This window comes from Lithobates pipiens, unplaced genomic scaffold (genome assembly GCF_037356315.1).
Source record: "Lithobates pipiens isolate NorthernLeopardFrog02 unplaced genomic scaffold, aLitPip1_a1.2 Scaffold_22, whole genome shotgun sequence".
NCBI classification, from domain to species: domain Eukaryota; kingdom Metazoa; phylum Chordata; class Amphibia; order Anura; family Ranidae; genus Lithobates; species Lithobates pipiens.
In genome coordinates this window covers 28177832-28198568 of record NW_027507784.1, presented here as the reverse complement: position 1 = coordinate 28198568, position 20737 = coordinate 28177832, and the positions used below count along the sequence as shown (strand labels likewise).

The following is a 20737-nucleotide window of genomic DNA, read 5'->3' as shown; positions in this document are numbered from 1 at the left end:
TATTATGCAAGATACAGATTGACTTTCTGTTCGGAGCCAAGATGGCGTCTATACCCTACATCCCCCGCGTTAGAAGAATGCATTTGAGATAAGGGAACCAGCGTCAAACTTCAAGCATAAAGTTTCTTAATTTCTCTTGTATTGTAACCAATGAGATGTACCAATTAGACTGACATAGCAATGACGTATCTTTCTGTATAAAATATCAACACCGCCCAACAAGAAATCAGAAGTAGCCGAGCTGAACGTATCTCAGAGAGTGTTTACTTCTAATGTGCATGCACATTTATACTTAATTAGAAATAGCAGCAGATAACCAAGAACTAATTTGTAGTTCTTATCCATTACACTACAAACAATGGAACTGAAGGTAGACATGTCTGCACTGAATCAACCAATGCCCACAGCTGGAATGACTGGAAAGGATAGATAAGGCCTCAAAAAGCCGCGTTCTGCCATATAGCGTCCGGCCATCTAGAAGTGTCCGCCCCGTACTGTGCAGGCACAGCACGGAGCAGGAGATTCAAAAAAATCTCTTGAAGATGAACAGCGCCTGCGCCATGAATCAAGGTGCTAGCCCCACCATCCAAGTTGACATAGGACTGCACATATTAGAGGACCTCGCGGGCTCGCCAAGCTTCGGGCACAGCCTCACTTCGCTCGGCTCTTTTTATTCTATGTCCACTTGGATGGTGGGGCTAGAACCTGGACTCACGGCGCAGGCGACGCGCCTCTTCGGCCATTTTTGGAATCTGTCCTGCGCATGCACACTACACAGCGGACACTATCCGATGGGGGACACCATGGCTTCTCTGCACTCAACATTCATATGCAAAGATTTAAATATTTCCCCCTCTACAGGTACAAATCAGCCAAGTCACAATTTCAAAAATGTCCCCCTATTGTTAGGACTTCTAATAAAGTTACTTGTAATCCTAAATTTCCATTTTTTCCATACTCCAAAACGCAATCACCATTCATGAGATCCGCTATACAGCGTGACCAGATGAATATTCCGATGAAATCAGAGGCGGGTCACAAGGGATTATGGAAATGTACACACAAAGTCATCTGTTTAATGGCAAGTACTTTACAAAGACAGGTAAAATTGACAGCGCACTGCGGAGGTAATACAAAGTACATAAATTGAGAACAATTCAGAAGGATCCATAGGATACAGCTTAATATGTATAAAATTAAACAAATAAAAAAAAAAAAAATTAGAAACATGCGTCACAGCTAGTATGGCCGTTCACGTCTGTCTTGTCTGTGGTCACCCCTGGAAAAAAAAAAAAAAAATCAGATGAGCCAATAAGAACAAATCACCAGGCAATCAGCAATGCCGAATCTCACTTAACAGCTCCATTCCAGCATTGCCAGATAATCGCACAGCTTTTCTTTCCCACCCAATACAAAAGAGGCAATTTGTTTGCAGCAATTCAGCAAAACCTTTTCATGGATCAGGTTTTAAAGTCATTGAAACACATGAACTAAATCCTTCATAGCCAAGGAAGCTGTTCTCTTATCCTAGGATTGATCTGCAGGCCCCAGAGTGCTGCACATGTAATCAGCTATACCACTAGCGATTAGACCGCTTGACCGTTCAGTCGAGAGCACAAGCAACTGAGGTGTTCACAGCATGCCTTGAATGTAAGCGTTGTGGTTGGGGGGGGGGGACGGGGGACTTAAATTGGTGGGTTTTAGTGCTGCTTTAGGCTCAGTTCATATATATGAATTGGATGCGTTTTGAACTGCATACAATCTGAACGACACAGTGTAACAGTGCTAAGTCACTGCAAATTTGAAAAGTCCTGCTTTTTTGATCACTGCGGTGTGGTCCAGATATGAATTCTACGCTATTGCCTTCTATGGAAACACATCCGTTTTAAACAGTCAAGGATAATAAAAAAAATCCCGCCAAACTCCTATCCAATATGGATTATGGGGAACCTCCATGCCAAAAGTAAAAACCAGCATGGGGTCCCCCAAGATCTGTACCAGGCCCATATATTTGAGCACGCAACCTGGGAGGCAGAAGGGGGTGGGGACAAATGACCTACCACCCCCCCCCCCCCCTCAAGGAAACCTTGTCCCTTGGACAAGGGGCCTCTTCCACCACAACCCTGAGTGGTGGTTGTTGGGTATGGGGCTCATCAGAATCTGGAAGCTCCCAGATCCCACGTGAATGAGTAGGGGTACATCATTGTACCCCTACTCATTCAAAAAGTGTCAAAGAGCCCCCCCGATGTAGATCAATTGCAGCAAAGGCTTCTGCAGTCTGCCTGCCACGCTATGCAACATTAAACAGGTTGTAAACCTCCAAAAACCCTGCAAGACCAAAACATAATGAGCTAGTATGCAATGGCCTGAATTGGCGCTGGCACACCGCTCCCATGGCCAACATCTCTCGGGAGTAGCTTCTGGGTTTGTGTGCCCCGGCGATGTGACTGGCTGAAGCGGCAATGTCACTCTAAACAGTGCACATTTAGGCGATACATTATGGTGAAGCAACAGTGATGTTACCACCCAGTAACGTTGCCAACCGGTGCACCTGAAAGAGCCTGGTATGGATTGCGGGGACCCACAAGCGTTACACATTTTATTGCATGCAATGTGTTTTTTACATTCAGCAGAGAAACCCACTGACAGCCGAGTCATCTGCTGTTAGAGATGCGGCAGCTGGCTTCCCGACCTGCACAATAACCAGCTAGTGTTAAAAGACTCGGGTAAGCTGCTGACTCAAACTTTCATCTGAATCAGAGCGGCATAGGAAATTTGAACCGGACATGTGCGAACCTAGCCTTCTGTGTTCTACATTGAAAACATTTGGTGTAAACTGCAGCTGGGTTGAAATGAACATTTTACCTGGAATCCATTTTGCCTTGTCCAAATCCTCCACGGTCACCGCCACCTCTACCACCACGGAATCCACCTCGGTCACCTCCCCTTCCTCTGAAACCACCACGATCAAAACCACCACGTCCTCCTCCACCTCGTCTCTCATCGCCAAATCCACCTCCACCTGAGTGAAATCCGCACGTTAAGTGATTTGCTACATTACACATTTCATAGTCACCATGCAAACAATCATTTTCTTAGTGCTCATAACCCAGACATGAGTTTAGTAGTGTTCTCAGAATTAAGGAAAGGGCCAGATGACGCACCTGAGCTAGTGACTTGTCAGGTACATAGACTGGCTCTGAACTTAAAGAACTCCGTAGGGTCCAGCCATGCCAACACAAGTGGTTTGCAATTTATAAATGGGCTGACATCTGCTCTGTTATAAAATGAGCCCCCTATTAAACTTGTTCTGCAAAAAGCTGACCCCGATGGTGCTATTAGGAAATAATGGTCTAAATGAAGATGTGTGATTTGGTAAGCAGGCAACTAGGAAACACTCACCCATGTGTGAACCTCCAGGTCCTCCGGGACCATCGGGTTTGGGAGCCTTGCACTGGTTGCACTCATTTCTCCAGGAGAAATTCATGTTCTCACAGGATCTGCAGGAATGAATCAGAAACATCTGTGAGGTTTATATTCTGCACAGTGATGTCATGATGCACATCTGCAAGGTAAACCCAACTTACGGGTTGGGACATTTCCAGTCTCCAGCTCTCTGCTGTCCTCCACCACCACTGGGGAATCCTCCTCCTCCTCCACCACCACCTCCACGGTTGCCGTTTCCACCATTGGGACCACCAAACCCTCCACGTCCCATGGGACCTAGCGCAAAGAAAAAACTATTGAGCAATAATACTAGAACAAGGCAAGGGCTCCCACATTCAACCCCACGTTCATTGGAAATGGATTAGCTGGGTATTGCTGGGTTGTATGCATATACATAGCAGCATGACTGTGGGCTTTAATGGTAGTCTGTTTAATGGCCTAAAAACCCCATAAATCGCTGGCAGTAAGGTGCTGTCATTGTAACACTGACATTAACTCTGTGTGGTTCCAAGATAACAAACTGTTTTCAACTAATGCAATCTTTAAGTCAAGAAGGCAGAAACTGTCTCCAAGATAGCTAGAAATGAGGGGAGCTGCAGGTCTCAATGTTAAAAAAAATACTTGGGACAACATTAACGTTTACAATGGGGGATATACCCCACCGATACCAGGTGCAACACCGCTCTAATCCCAAAATCCTATTGGATGCTTAAACAGAGGGCATGTCACATGTGACAGTGTTTGGGCCTGCTGACCAGATCACATTCCTCCCTATACCAGGAAGCCCTTGTCTTAACAATGGCACCGGCAGCGTCAGGGGCAGCTAGGAGTTCAACTCTAAAAAAAATGTTTTAAGGGTTACCTTCTTAAAGTGTCGCCCTATGGAGATTAAGCATCTTATTTTGTCGCCATTTCACAGGCATGTTCGGTATCTATTTACTCAACATCTTACAAAAAATTTGGGTATATATGTTTTTACTTTCATTAAAGTAGAACTATGGCCAAAACGTATTTTCCATTGTGGAGTAAGGGAGGGTGACGACCCCTGGTCACATTTTGTCCCATTGTGGAGATTTCCCCACACTTGTCCCATAGAGTGAGGAATTCCTTGGGGACCCCCCCCCCCCAGGTTACCAGAACTAGTGTCCCCGTTGAAGATTTTTCCTCTAATACTTTTCTGCAACCCAAAGTTTGGGATGTTTTTCTACTTTCAATTGTAAAAAGGAGAAAGAGGGTGAATCTCAATAGGGACACAGCACTAAAAGCCGACAGGTTTAGAATCCCTCTTCACTATCCAAAACTAAAGTTTTGCTGTTATACTTTAAAGTCCTCCCCCACCCAAAAAAAAATTGCGTTTGCAAAACCACTGTGCAAATACCATGACAAAAAAATTGTAAGTCACCATTTTATTCCCCAAGGTCTTTAAAAAAAAAGGCATGTTTGGTGGGGGTTACAAGTAATTAAGCAAAAAAATACTTTTAGATTTATAAATAAAAAAAGTGGAAGAAAGTTTGGTCTTAAAAACGGACCTCCACGTCCTCTACCTCTGGTGTTTCCACCTCCTCTGCTTGTAAAGTCGGCTCTCCGTGTAGCAAATGAAACTTTGATCGGATTTCCAGAAAATTCTTTGCCTGAAAAAACAGAAAAAGTTTAGTAACCAACAAAAAGAAAAACCATCTATACCAGTTTTGGCAAACCTTGGCACTACAGATGTTTTAGAACTACATTTCCCATGATGATCAACTACACTGCAGAGTGCAAGAGCATCATGGGAAATGTAGTTCCAAAACATCTGGGGTGCCAAGGTTCACCATCACCGATCTAGACCATGAAATTCCCAGAAACTCACCATCAAACCAGTCAATAGCAGCCTTGGCAGATGGAGGATCATCAAAGGAAACAGTTGCTTCTCCCTTTAGTTTGCCGGTCTCCCGGTCTGTGTACAGGTTTATCATGGGCTGCCCAGTTTTCTTGTTTGTCTACAGAAAGAAAAAAAATTGTGTCATCAGTCACCGATGTCAGAAGAGCTCATCACCCATTCTAGAACCCGGATTAGAGCTGCGAAAATCACACACACCTTGATGATTCCAATCTGCTTAAAATACTCAGCAACGGCCTCCACTGTCACATTCTCACCCAGGCCTTGCACAAAAATTGTGTTGTTGTCTGAGTTATCCTGTTCACCTGTCAAAGAGATGACTGAGTTATCTTGTTCACCTGTTAAAGAAATGATTGATTAGTAACACTCCATTATATTACACTCAATGGCAGCCTTTTTGTCTATTACACACAGATGGATGCTCCCTGCCCATTACATGTTCTTTAACGGCCGCACTAAATGATAATCCTACCTATTACATGCTTTCCCATGACCACCCCCTGCCTATTCTGCATTCATCATGTAATAGGCAGGGGTGGCTGCTGACTGCTCCCTTCATTACACACATGAATGGCTGCACACATACATAATCTAGTGCTACATCCTCTTAAAAAGTATACTACCCCAACAATTCATATTCCTGATATGTGCCTGCTGTACCATGCAAGGGTATTAAAAAGGTATCCTGTTCTTTATTTTGCCCTTTTGTGCTCTCTAAGCACCTTGTATGCAGATGAGAACAGAGGGTGTGAGATCACCTATAACACTAAATACATTTTACATCTACACAAATGCTTTGCCTTTCTTATTTTAAACTGAATGGGCTGTGTAATTTTAACATTTCTCATAAAACCTACCCATTTCATGTCTGGGAGGCCCGCCTTCACGTGGTCCTTTTGAGAAAGCAGAGGAAAAAAAAAAGCTAGTGTTAGAAAAGTTGGGGGGCAGACAAGACGCACATACACCCCTCCCCCCCCACCACCACAAGCCCACCAATACATGAAGACCACCCACATGAACGCTCAGACTATCCATTCTTAGTGCCTGGCAACACACCGCGCCTTCTCAGTCATAAGGAATAATCTCTACGGAGCATTTTCTCAGGCCCCCCCCAAAGCAGGCGCTTTCAGGAGCAGACATCTGACCGTGCATTTAGGTTTGAAGCACATAAGGATAGGTTGTACCCCTAATACACACTATGAACGCACATGAGCCATTTGTAATGATAATCCATGGATGTACACATCTATTACATACTGCTCGCCCCTATTTTGTACACATTACACGCTGCTCGCTTTTTTTTATACACATCTATTGCACATTGCTCACCCCTAATTTGTTATACACATTACACACTGCTCACCCCCCTTTTTTACACATTGCTTGCCCCCAATTTGTTATACACATTACACACTGCTCACCCCCTTTTTTACACATTACTCACCCCCAATTTGTTGTACACATTACACATTTCTCCCCCCATTTTTTATTACACATTACACACTGCTCACCCCCCCTTTTTTACACACTGCTCACCCCCAATGTGTTGTACACATCTATTACACACGGCTTCCGTCCAATTTTTTCATACACATTACACACCGCTTGTCCAATTTTCACCCGTGCATTTTTTTTTAAAAGATCTTTTCCATTTTGAAGTTTCACCGGACTTTTTTTTAAAATACCTTCTAGTTTTTGTATATTTCTACCCAGTGATATTGTATTACCACCATAGAGGTTGTGCTGTATATACCTGGTAACCGTGGATAGAAGACGCATCTCATAGGCTTTCTGGATAGCAGTCTCCCTTGTGCAACACTTCCATGTTTTTCTTACCAAGTGGAACTTTTTATCCTGCATATCATGCATTTACCAAATTCCCACATCCCCAACATTAACCAGAACCCCCCAGCAATTTTTACCGTAGGCTTCAAACCATATTATATATAGTGGGATAAAATGTACTCAATGTATCCAGTATAGAGGACTGAGTGCAGAGGCACCGATAGTGGGATGAAGCCTGCCTAACCCCCAGATAACTCCATTTATGAATGAACCATAAAAAAAAAAATATGAACAGTAACAAGAATTTTTGGTTGATTTCAACTCTTCACTTACCACCAAATTTACTGAATCCTCCCCGTTCACCACCGCTGAGAAGACAATTAGAAGAAAATTGAAGGTTTGTTTTGTGATTCCCGAGGCTACAGAAGTTCTTTATTCCGTCACACACATTTGTCTAGTATTCTGTTCAACTAACACACTTGCGTCTTTGGTTTTTCTGCATGTGAAAAGTTTTTATTCACCTTCAGCCACTTAGGGCTTTTTTTTTTTGACAGTTTGACCTCTAATTTACTAAAAAGTTAACCAACACGCATCAGTGCAAACACCTCTTTAGCTGAGATTTCCATTCTGGATTGTGTACCATTTGGCTTGCATAGGACTGTAAGCAACAGAGCATAATATATATTTATGGTGTATAAATGGTGCACAGAATGTTCTTATATAGATTGTCTGTCACTGCTAATCTTCTATCTAGATATATAAAATTTGTGCTGATAAAATGCTAAGTGTGAAAGCTGACGAGACCTTGAAAACCTGTAGCACATAAAATGCAGAATTTGTTAACACAAAGCAGAGCAACACAGCAAACATGATTTTGGCAGTTGTATTCCTATCTCTGCTTTTCCCCCATACTTACCCCTCATGCTGTGCATTGCTCTTGCTCAGGGCCCTCAGTTTAACCCCATCCCCTGACTGCAAGTGATCACATCACACCCCCCCCCCAGAATTCCACACAGAACCAGTCTCACGGCTGTACATCATACCCCTCCCCCCATAGATGTAAACATGTTATCACACACCTAGGCTCATGGCTGTATACATCACACACACTTCATCTCATAGCTGTATACATATCACACACACACACCTCGTCTCATAGCTGTATACATTACACACCGCATCTTATAGCTGTATACAATGGTATCACAACCCGTGTCATAGCTGTATACACGAGATCACGAACCCCTCATCTCAATTGTATACATGAGATCACACACCCCTGGTCTGTTAGCTGTATACATGAGATTGCGCACCTTTAGTCCGATAGCTGTATACATGAGGTCGCGCACCCCTAGTCCGATAGCTGTATACATGAGGTCACACACCTGTCTCATAGCTGTAGATTACAAATCTCGTCTCAGCTGTGCAGATTACGAAACTCATCTCATAATACGTGTTATCACACAAATCCCGTGTACACGTTAGTCGCTTGGGTCCTGATCACCCTCATTTTTTTCATACCTGATTGTATCTATGCACACACCCCGTGTCAGACTCCAGAAGTATCTTGACACACCATGTCCGGTTTTATGGCTACATTCAGTTGTGAGAACTGCTACACCAGTATACCAGACCTCAGTACGTCATTTTGGTGTAGAAGTCAGTCATCTACCAGGCACAGGAAAACTAATGTACATAGCACCATTTTTATACCCTAGCAATGCAGAACCGTTTGGTAAGAGGTGGTAAACACCTTTGTCAGACCTGTAACACCTCTGATAACACACATTGGGTGGTACCCTGCCTAGACGTTCTGCTAAAACTGAAACTTGTTTATGCATTTTGTTTTTAACCTCTACAGAGATAATAGAAGCTCCATCCTGTCACAGGCCGTGTGAAACGCGTTCCTCTCTTTACAGCCACAGGTCAGAGTTGTCAGTGCTTAGGAATCAGTTGTCAAACACCAGAAACAGGAGGTTTTGTTTTTTGCAGCAACATCCCGAATGCTCTTATCCCACGCAGTCATCACCATCCAGCCAAGCTCCGCCCACACACACAATTGCCCATGGTTAAACACCTACCCCATGCCGCCTCCTCTTCCACCACGTCCTCCTCTGCCGCCTCGGTCAAAGCCTCCACGCCCACCACCGAATCCACCACGGCCTCGGCCTCTATCCTGTCCGCCATAACTGCCTTGGTCGGAACCACCATAGCCGCCGCCTCCACCACCCATGGGAGGAGAGTCCTGGCCGTAACTTCCAGCTGAAAACACATTAGGCAAGGTTAAACTGAGAATTCATACCAACATTACCTTCCTTCTGTAATGGAGAATGCAGACTTACATCCACCACCGTACTGTGATTGCTGCTGCTGGCCATAACCCTGGGAGGCATTATAGCTGGACTGCTGCCCATAGGAGCTGGACTGCTGACCACCACCACCACCATATCCGCCCTGACTCTGACCTCCGTAACTGGACTGGCCGCCGCCGCCACCTCCTCCATAGCTGCTCTGCTGACCTCCACCATATCCACCACCACCTCCGCTTCCTCCACCACCGGATTGTTGTCCATACCCGCTGCCCTGCTGCTGCTGGTAGGAGGACTGAGAGCCACTGCCATAGCTGGAAAACAAAGGAACAGGTAAACAATTGATGATTTGCCACCCAACGATGAGGTATGGGGCCCAATAAAGACACTGAAATAGAATCTCACCTTCCAGTGTTACTGCTGGCTGGAGGCTGCTGGGAATAGCTGGAATAAGATGACTGGGAGGATTGTGGTTGCTGCTGTCCTCCACTGTAGGGGGTCTGGGAAGTTTGGGAGCTGCCATAGTTACCAGCGCTGTATCCTGGAGCCGACTGAGCGCCATAACCAGCTGTGAATCAACACACATCAATGAGCTAAATGTTAAATACATAAACCCAACATTTCATGATGTACTTGTATGAGAAACTATCCCGTTCTCTTGTATTGCTTCCTTTGAGTGAAATCCCTGGTGTTCCCGCCAGTCCCTCTGCTTTCATAATACAAGGTGACCATACTAAGCAGAAAAGTTTTCTAGTCGTGCAGAGAAATCAGCCCGACATTCTCAAATGATCGGACTTCTGCTGACCCCCACCCCCCAGATACACTTGGGTTATATGGTAATAGCGATGGATAGGAATCAACAAAGTTCTCCCTCAATTATCCCCCTTAGACTCCCCCATTTACAACTCAGAAAGATCTTTACCGTGTAGTTCAGTAAAATCACATTTAACAGCAGCAACTTGCATATAAAATCATGGAGTAGTTGGCATCGCTCCAATCATGGACTTCTGGTCTTGGCCATGACCGGAAGTAAAAGTCACCTGCCCAAAACATTGCGCCACAGATCACATGACTTACTGAGAAAGTCATGTGATCTGATTAGATTGATGCCGACTACTCTGTTTTTTTATTAGGCAAGTTGCTGCTGTCAAAAGTGATTCTACTGAAATACTACTCTATGGAGATCTCCATCTTTTGAGTTGTAAATGGAGATATTTACTTAGAGGGCGAACATTGGTTATTCCAATCCACCGTTACCATATACTGCACATGTACCCAACATTCTAAAAAGATTCGGAATCGGATTAGATCTGATGCGCCCTTAGACCCACTGGGGGATGATGATGTGTAATTGGTCTCCTCCACCAAGTACTGATGTTTATTTGTGCCGTTTTTTTTGATTATCGCACGTCCTGTGGACATTGAAGATTTGTGTTTGCACATGCACTTTTTTGCCTTTTTGAAATACTGACTTTATGGACTTGGATATACATTGCACTTTTCACACTGAATACTGATTTGAAGTTGAGATGATGTTTGATTTATACACTATTCTACATCTATATTTGAATATAGTATCTATATTCAATTACAGAAATGTGTTGTCTTTCAGCGCCATTTTGAATTGAATGGGTTATTTACAAAAAAACTGTTTACATAAAATATACTTTCATCCACACAAATAGAGATAGCCTTGTATTTGAATGAAAGTATTTTGTTCTTTGTATCGCTTCCTTTAATACCCTGTGATCCTTCCAGTGCCCCTGCTTTCCTATCCCAAACTGACCACACTAGGCATGAAAAAACACTCATTCTGATGGGTGGGATTTCTTTGTTTTCTATTGAAACAAGTCTGTACTCCATTGCTTAGACTTGTGCTGACAACCCCACCCCTTATGCAACTAGGGACAGTTCACATGATCACTTCTAAAAAAAAAAAAAGATCTAAGATGGCCTGAATTCTCCTAGGAATTGACAAACAGGAGGATGGATAAAAATGAGGAAACATGACATGATTTGTAGGTGTGAACGTGACACGTTTTGTGTTGGAAGCGATGTAACGCATTGCTTCCGCTGTGTGGTGAGACAGGAGCTCCCAGGTGAGACGCCCCACTTTCACCATTCACCGAGTGCTGCTAGTAATAGTCATGTCAGAGCTTACAGAGCTTCAAAGAGGGCAAATTGGTGCCTCGACTTAAGTTGCCAATTTGCGGCGTCACAAAGCATGCAAAAAAAAGGGTTAGGACAGCATATGCATATTCCGGGAAAGCGTCATCTGATAAGCACGGTCCACTGACCAAAAGACATTGCAGGAACCTGACCAGGAGTAAGAAAACTGCTGCAAAAGTCACAGCAAAGCTCAAGCTCCGTCTTCTACAGCCTGTGTCCACAAAATCTGCAGAGTGAACTTCGTAAGCAAAACATTCACAGGCAAACTACAATTGCCAAACCACTAGTCAGATTGTAGTGCCTGGAAGAAGATAGTGTGGAAACACCCATAAATGGGGGAATATGGATAAATGGAAGACCAGTATGGTCTGAGTGAGCTTCACACGGTTCCCAACCACTGCACATGTTTATGTTTACAAACAAGCTTATGAACAGGACCGTCTTGTAGCAATGGTAAAGCATGGTGGTGGTCCAATCAGATTACACCACCCAAGAGTTATATTTGTCAATTCCAAGGAGAATTCAGGCCGATATAGAAAGGCAGTCCAACACCATCAGGAAACAATTTCTTTTAATTGGTTTCCATAATTTTGATCTATATACAAAAAAAATTATAATATATATATATATATATATACACACACACACCACTTAAGTACACAATGGGGGTTTATTTACTAAAGTTGGAAAGTGCAAAATCAGGCTCACTTCTGCATAGGAACCAATGAGCGTCCAGGTTTTATTACCAAAGCTTAATTGAACAATCTGGGGTTAGAAGCTCATTGGTTTCTATGCAGAAGCGAGTGATTTTGCACTTTCCAACTTTAGTAAACCCCATTGTGTACTTAAGTGGGGTATGCCTGTATATACACACACACACGGTCTTGCATTTCTATTTTAAATGGAAAGGATTGTTTTACAAGGTGAGGGTTCACATATTTTATAAGACATACTATAATTGGATAAAACCAATTTCCACAATTAATGCTACATACTATTCCCTTCACAAAGCATTATACTTACAGCTCTGCTCCTGTCCATAGGAGGAGCCGTACCCTCCGCTCTGTCCATAAGAAGATGACCCTGTAGTAGACTGCCCATAGCCGCTGTAGCCCTGCTGGCCATAGGACTGGCTGCCCTGCTGGGAATAGCCGCCTTGTGCGGGTTGAGATGGGTAGGACCCATACCTTAAAACAAAAAATAAAAATACATGAGCAAAAACCAAACCACCACATAACAGTAATAAATAGTAAAAAGTTAAAATATATCTTACCCTTGGGCAGCTGGCTGTGAGTAATCTGAAAAAGAAAATAGGAAAGAAAAGGGTTACTGCTGAAGGTCGGGTAATAAACTAATCTTCAGCCCCCCCCTTCACATGTGACCTCTGTAATGCCCACCCAAGTCAGACTTCCAGCCCTCACTGATAAAACTCGAGTGGTGCCGGTGGCTTTTCATCTGGGCAACCAGAAGACTCCGGAGCTTCTCCAATGTGCTCAGCCCACAGGAAGTTGTGCTGCAAATTGGAGACATCCAGGAATTGTGTAATTCAGGGCTGTAGCCTGCATGGAATGTTTCAGGGATGACTGAACTTCTATAAGACTTTCCATTCTAAGAAGGTTTCTCACCACCTCTCTTATTTCGAAGTCAACGTTTCCATCCACTGCACTAAAAAGCATGAAAGGACTGTGCTCCAGAAGGCCTTCTAATCTATCAACTAAGCTGTACTAAAACCCTTCAGCTTATTACCATGTGCAATGAGAACTTCACCTACAGACGGATCCCTCACTGACCCATCGGGGGAGGGGGGTCCCGGCCGGATGCAGTTTCTGGGACAGAAGTGTATGAGGGTTCCAGCATTGAAAAGGTCCTCCGCTGAGGTGGTGCAAACATCACACAGGACACATCTCTGCTACAGAACAGATGGGGGAGGGGTGCTCCATTGACTCAATGCCTACACAGTGCTGCCTCATTCATTCCTAGGGGTGATCTGTACTCCTAGCAGGAATATAGACATTGCAAAGGAAGTCTCCAAAGAATGTCAAAAATCCCTTTCAGAGGTTGATTTACTAAAACTGGAGAGCACAATCTGGTGTGGCTGGGCATGGCAGCCAATCTTCTATTAAGCTTTGACAAGGAAACCTGGAAGCCGATTACAGCAGTGAGGCTTTACAACCCGTTCTATACATCCCAATAGACTTCTACAGAGAGCTCTCAGAGCAGCCCGTGAAAGTCTGCAGTGTTGTAATGTGCAGACACAGCCAGGAGAGGGAGCCTTTCATCACTGAATATAAAATAGAGGCCCCACCTGCTGGGTCTCAGTATGTATCCATCAATGGAGGGGGAGGGTGCAATTATTGCAAGGCAATATAAATAAAATCACAGTATATATGTAAGGACACCACTGATCCAAACCTATAACAATCCCTCAAATTCACACTCCAGGTGCTGAACAAAAGCCCAATCAGACCCCGCAAACTCAGCAGGAAGTCACCACGTCACATCTCATCCAACTTTATTAAAACCGGACAAAGCACACCCCCCGCCCCTTCGTTTCACCCAACAAAGGCTTGACCACAGAAATGTGATGAAGCCCGGATTGGGCGAGATGTTAGAGGGGCGGTCCTAGGCAGGACAGTCATGTGCTTTGCTTGAAATAAAGATGTATGGGACCCAACGTCAGTGTGCGACTTCCTGCTGTATTGAAGTTTGTTCTTTATGGCCGGTTTACACCAGATCCAAGTGCGGGAAACCAGCATTCCATGCGTGGATAAAATACCCCGCATCGGTGTAAATGTAGAGGTAGTAAACTGTTCTACCACTTGTCCCTACAGACAAGTCTATAGCAAGGACTGCCTGCTGCAAGTACTGTGAATATCTATTAGGCGTGTAGTTTAGGAGATATGGAGTGTATGGAGCCGGCAATGTCACCAGTGTACACCGTGCCGGACCTTCAGAGCCCTTCCATAAACCGTGTCTGCTACACGCATGCGCAGAAGTGACATCACCCCCCCCCCTCATGTAGCCAGTTATACATAGATATTCACCAGAACACCAACCACCATCCAAACGTTTCTATTCTAGAGATCACAAAACAGTGCAACGCTTCAGAACCACGGGGAGACTCTGAACCACCCCCCCCCCATCAAAACATTCTCTGCGGCCATTACCTTTTCTACCATCACCCCCCTCCCCTTAGAATGTAAGCTCTACGAGCCGGACCCTCCTGTATTGAACTGTAATTGTGCTCCCCCCATATATTGTAAAGCGCTACGTAAACAGTTGGCGCTATATAAATCGTGTATAATAAGGATGTGGAACTCCCTTCCCCAATTGGTGATGTCAGTGGGGAGTATAGTCATTTTTAAAATAATCCCCGGATGTGCATCTTAACCTGCGGCAGAAAGGCGCATACAGGCAGATTAACATACCTGTACGTTGCCCTTCAAGAGTCAGCCTGTGGGTGCACCGTGACCACAGGTCCCACGGACTCCATGTCCACCATCATCTCACGGAGAGGAAGAACGGGGAGATGCTAATGTGGAAAAAAAAAGCATCTCCCTATTCCTCCTCATGACACGGATCACAGCTCCCTGCAATCGGGAGGGGTGATCAGTGTTTTGACTGAAGTAGCCCATCCCCCCAGTTTGAATCACTCCCTAGGACACACTTAACCCCTACAGCACCCCTAGTGGTGAACCCCTTTCACTGCAAGTCACATTTACATAGTAATCAATGCATTTTTAATTGTACTGTTCACTGTATAAATATGTGAATGGCCCCAAAATCGTGCCAAAAGTGTCCGCCATAATATCGCAGTAATAAAAATAGCTGATCACCATTACTAGTAAAAATTTTTTTATAAAAACGCCATAAAACCATCCCCAATTTTGTAGACGCTATAACATTTGCGCAAACCAAACTTACTGATTTTTTTTTACCAAAAATATGTAGAATACATATCGGCCTAAACTGAGGAAAAAAGTGTTTATATTTTATTGTGGATATTATAGTAAAAATAATGAGCCTTTTCAAAATTGACGCTCTATTTTTGTTTATAGCTCAAAAAAATAAAACCCGCAGAGGTGATCAAATACCACCAAAAGAAAAGCTCTATTTGCGGGAAAAAAGGAGGCCAATTTTGTTTGGGAGCCACGTCGCACGCCCGTGCAATTGTCAGTTAAAGCCGCGCAGTGCCGAATCGCAAAAAGTGGTCTGGTCTTTGGGCAGCCAAATGGCCCCGGGGCTTAAGTAGTCAACCCTTTGGCCGCTAGCGCGGGGTTTAAATTGTCCCTGCTCACGGGCCAAAAAGTGCTGCTTTACCGCTAATGCAGATTTTGTTTGGGAACCACGCCGCACGACCGCGCAATTATCAGTTAAAGTGGAAGTAAACCCATCGATTTAAACAGTTAGGCTGGGTTCACACCATAGCGATGCGGGAACGCCGCGAATCCGCGGCGTTTTCCCGCATCGCATGCCTCCCACCGGCAGTTCACACTGCCCTATGCGGACTGCTGGGAGTGTCAATGAAATGTTAATGACACCCCCAGATCAGTTCGCATATCGCAGTGCGATCTGCAGACTCGCACAGGAATCAGATCGCATGGTGTGAACCCCCATGCGATCCGATTCTGCTGCGGACCAAAAACGGTCCCGTGCGAGTTTGCGGCGGGAGCGATGCGAATTCAGCCATACTATCTGTATGGCTGAACTCGCATCGCTACGGAGATCGGATGTGATTTGCACTGCAGTGCGAATCACATCCGGATCTCCCACCCGCAGCAGTGTGAACCCGGCCTTAAAAAAAAAGGCATGCCGGGAATACTAACTGCACATTGGCTGTGCTCTCAGCCAAACTATCAAACCATCCAATGGCGGGTGTCATAACGAATCACATGTGCAGCACCATAGCAGTTGAAGATTAAACAGAGGCAAAGCTGGCAGCTTCCATGGCTGAAGAGAATAGGGGAGTTTACTTCCACTTTAAAGCGACGCAGTGCCAAATCGCAAAAAGTGCAATGGTCTTCGGCCAGCCAAATAGTCCGGGGGCCCGAAGTGGTTAACCTTTTCTCTGCCCGCTAGCGCGGGGGTTTAAGTGCTCCCTGCTAGCGGCCAAAAAGTGCTGCTTTAGCGCCAAGTGTGAAAGGAGTCAGGAGCGTCAATGCCATCAGGCCCGTGCACTATGTGGCTTTTGGTAAATCTAAAGGAAATTGTACAACAAAAGTTGTAATAGTGTGTATGGGGGTCATTCAAGGGATGAGTATGATGGGAATATGGATCGTGTAGATGGAGGATGCAAATAAGGAAGACCGGGGTTAGCCATGGGCTTCATTTTAGGTCAAGTCTCATACTGCACCAGTATGCGGTGGCATGGCCTTGCAGGGGATATCGTCCCCCCCCACCCCAGATCACTGCCGCTATGATGCCAGCCACAGCGCAGTGCATTTGCCGCACTGATCACATGGTACAGTACCAGGCAGTCCAGTTTCTGTGCATTCCATGCTAATGAATGGGCTGCAATCACACCGCACCCGGATTGTATAGATTTTCTGTGTGATTCATGGCATGAGACGGGCCTTACACCCCTCCAAAAAAAAAAAAAACTAGATGCACTTGGCTCCAGCCCCATTTAGATTAGCTACAACCAGATATCAAATTATTAAACATTAAATGCAAAAACTTTATAGAAATGTATCCTAGGCGCGAGAACGCAATTTTTTTTCCATGTTACCAAAATAGATCATTGGGATGACCACGTGGTCACAAATAGCTCAATAGAACATCCCCCACCATAGATCACTGAATGATCACGTGGTCACAATTTTAACGCAATCCCTCCAGGCCTACACACAAAGGCAGGCTTGCGCAGGCCATTTCTACCTAGCAACAGCCGCATCCCCTCTCTCTCTCTAAGTAGCCCCGCCCACCACACTGCGGAATGGCCGCGCCGCAAAATGGCGCCGAGTCCCCCCGCGAGGACAAAGAATGGCGACCGGGAGACCGCGACCTCCCCGGGGAAGAGAGGGAGGGCACTTCCATCTCCCCACATCGACACCATACCCGGCCCAAAATAATAAACAAAGATATATAACCCGTAATGGTCGGTGATAGGGCCCCAAATCACGGCGCCATCACGTACCTCAGAGCGGATTATACAGAAATGTATCCCCACCACCCTCCCGCCTCACCACAATGTACGGGGCGCCCTCCCGGGGTACATACCGTTGGTCGCCATTATTCTCTTCTGATGGAATACGAAAAAGTTCTCGTGATGATTCTCCGCGCCGCACTGACCGGGGCGGAGCCGCACATGCGCTTTATCAGCCCTCGGACTAGTCCATTCCTCCGCCCGGGGAGGGGGAGGACAGGGAGGGTAAAACGCCCACCGTGTGTGATACTCACCCACCCCCCACCTCCCCACCCCACATACATAACAATGAATGTATGTATTATTAATCATGGCGACAAAACACGGCTCATAGACCATGAATTCCGCACAATACACGGGGGTGGGGGTGGTCTATTCCGCCGTACAATGTGCCATGGTGATAATAAAACAATGTAATATGAAAGTATAATATCAGATACAATCAGTACAGATCATATCACATAGAGCATTACCAACGTCATCATGTGTGACTGTAATGATCCCTCAAACAAGGAGCCCTCCACACCCCACAGGAGGGACAATGGCTTCCTTCCTTCCTGCACACAACATGGGCGCCATTTTGTTTCTCACACTCAGGTCATCATGGCTGAGGACCAGATCTATGAGGAAAAGGGCTCAGTGTGGGGTCATGATGTCTGGAGAATGGGAGAAGATGTGTCCTATAATAAGATGGAGGACATCTCCTTCATGTAATAAGATGGAGGACATCTCCTTCATGTAATAAGATGGAGGACATCTCCTTCATGTAATAAGATGGAGGACATCTCCTTCATATAATAAGATGGAGGACATCTCCTTCATATAATAAGATGGAGAACATCTCCTTCGTGTAATAAGATGGAGGACATCTCCTTCATGTAATACGATGGAGGACATATCTGTCATAAAATAAGATGGAGGACATATCTGTCATATAATAAGATGGAGGGCAGCTCTGTCATATAATAAGATGGAGGACATCTTATTAATAAGATGGAGGACATCTCCTTCATATAATAAGATGGAGGACATCTCCGTCATGTAATAAGATGGAGGACATCTCCGTCATATAATAAGATGGAGGACATCTCTATCATATAATAAGATGGAGGACATCTCCGTCATATAATAATATGGAGGACATCTCCGTCATATAATAAGATGGAGGACATCTCTGTCATAAAATAAGATGGAGGACATCTCTGTCATAAAATAAGATGGAGGACATCTCCGTCATATAATAAGATGGAGGACATCTCCGTCATATAATAAGATGGAGGACATCTCCGTCATATAATAAGATGGAGGACATCTCTGTCATAAAATAAGATGGAGGACATCTCTGTCATAAAATAAGATGGAGGACATCTCCGTCATATAATAAGATGGAGGACATCTCCGTCATATAATAAGATGGAGGACATCTCCGTCATATAATAAGATGGAGGACATCTCCGTCATATAATAAGATGGAGGACATCTCCGTCATATAATAAGATGGAGGACATCTCCGTCATATAATAAGATGGAGGACATCTTTGTCATATAATAAGATGGAGAGATCTCTGTAATTTAATAAGATCATCTTATGTGAATACAGATGTATTGTTTTTAATTGGGACATTGCCACAGGTGTATAAACATGTGCTGCATTCAGATCAATAACCAGTGCCAGAGCCTGTCTGAACGAACCCAAATTGTGGCGTATAGATGTATACAGCTGTCTTCATATTTACAAATGTGCCCATGTGCATTAAGCCATATGTGTTCCCTCCATCTTATTATATGGCAGGGATGTCCACCATCTTATCATATGACAAAAGTTCCTCCATATTATTATCCATCTTATCATATGACAGAGATGTCCTCCATCTTATTATATGACAAAAGGTCTTCCATAGTATTATATGACAGAGACGTCCTAAATATTATTATATGACAGAGATGTCCTCCATCTTATTACATGAAAGAGATGTCCTCCATCTTATTACATGAAAGAGATGTATGTCCTCCATCTTATTGTATGACAGAGATTTCTCCATCTTGTTACATAGCAGAGATGTCTCTAACTTATTATATGACAGGGATCTAATTATTCGCAGAGATGTCCTCCATCTTATTATATGGCACATACAGTATCTCACATAAGTAAGTACACCCCTCACATTTTTGTAAATCTTTTCTTCTATCTTTTCATGTGACAACACTGAAGAAATGACACTTGTCTACAATATAAAGTAGTGAGTGTACAGCTTGTATAACAGTATAAATTTGCTGTCCCCTCAAAATAACTCAACACACAGCCATTAATGTCTAAACTGCTGGCAACAAAAGTAAGTAGACCCCTAAGTGAAAATGTCCAAATTGGGGCCAAAGTGTCAATATTTTGTATTGCCACCATTATTTTCCAGCACTGCCTTAACTTTATTGGCAATGGAGGTCACCAGAGCTTCACAGGTTACCACTGGAGTCCTCTTCCACTCCTCCATGATGACATCACAGAGCTGGTGGATGTTGGAGACCTTGTGCTCCTCCACCTTCTGTTTGAGGATGCCCCACAGATGCTCAATAGGGTTTAGGTCTGGAGATATGCTTGGCCAGTCCATCACCTTTACCCTCAGCTTTTTAGCAAGGCAGTGGTTGCCCTGGAGGTGTGTTTGGGGTCGTTATCATGTTGGAATACTGCCCTGCAGCCCAATCTCCGAAGGGAGGGGATCATGCTCTGCTTCAGTATGTCACAGTACATGTTGGCATTCATGGTTCCCTCAATGAACTGTAGTTCCCCAGAACTCATGCAGCCCCAGACCATGACACTCCACCACCATGCTTGACTGTAGGCAAGATACACTTGTCTTTGTACTCCTCACCTGGTTGCCGCCACACATGCTTGACACCAAATTTAACACACCTGCTCCCCATTCACACCCGAGACCTTGGAACACTAACGAGTCACATGACACCGGAAGGGAAAATGGCTAATTGGGCCCAATTTGACATTTTCAC

The 20737-nt window shown here is 44.5% G+C and overlaps 1 protein-coding gene across 9 annotated transcripts; it reads right to left on the bottom strand.

The window, feature by feature from the left end:
- Nucleotides 1–1045: 1045 nt before the first annotated feature.
- FUS (FUS RNA binding protein) lies at nt 1046–17936 on the bottom strand. Of its 9 annotated transcripts, none has more exons than XM_077447172.1 (15): nt 17809–17936; nt 12863–12887; nt 12613–12776; nt 9826–9988; nt 9454–9734; nt 9193–9373; nt 7445–7479; nt 6184–6219; nt 5525–5664; nt 5297–5426; nt 4977–5078; nt 3588–3723; nt 3403–3500; nt 2866–3022; nt 1046–1279 (listed from the first exon to the last, which is right to left on the bottom strand). In XM_077447172.1, the coding sequence occupies exons 1-15, from the start codon at nt 17819–17821 to the stop codon at nt 1240–1242; spliced, it is 1701 nt and encodes a 566-aa protein (XP_077303298.1). In that variant the 5' UTR covers nt 17822–17936; the 3' UTR covers nt 1046–1239. The 9 variants fall into 9 exon arrangements, with proteins under 9 accessions (XP_077303298.1, XP_077303299.1, XP_077303300.1 ...); XM_077447173.1 differs by having other exon boundaries at nt 4992–5078; XM_077447174.1 differs by having other exon boundaries at nt 5525–5631.
- Nucleotides 17937–20737: the final 2801 nt, after the last annotated feature.

What these genes read in the sequence shown, in the direction of transcription:
- FUS (XM_077447172.1), bottom strand. An exon ending in GCCTCCCAGACATGAAATGG is followed by an intron (nt 5,665 to 6,183) that starts GTAGGTTTTATG and finishes TTTCTTTAACAG; the next exon opens with GTGAACAAGATAACTCAGTC. An exon ending in CAGAGGTAGAGGACGTGGAG is followed by an intron (nt 3,724 to 4,976) that starts GTCCGTTTTTAA and finishes TCTTTGCGCTAG; the next exon opens with GTCCCATGGGACGTGGAGGG.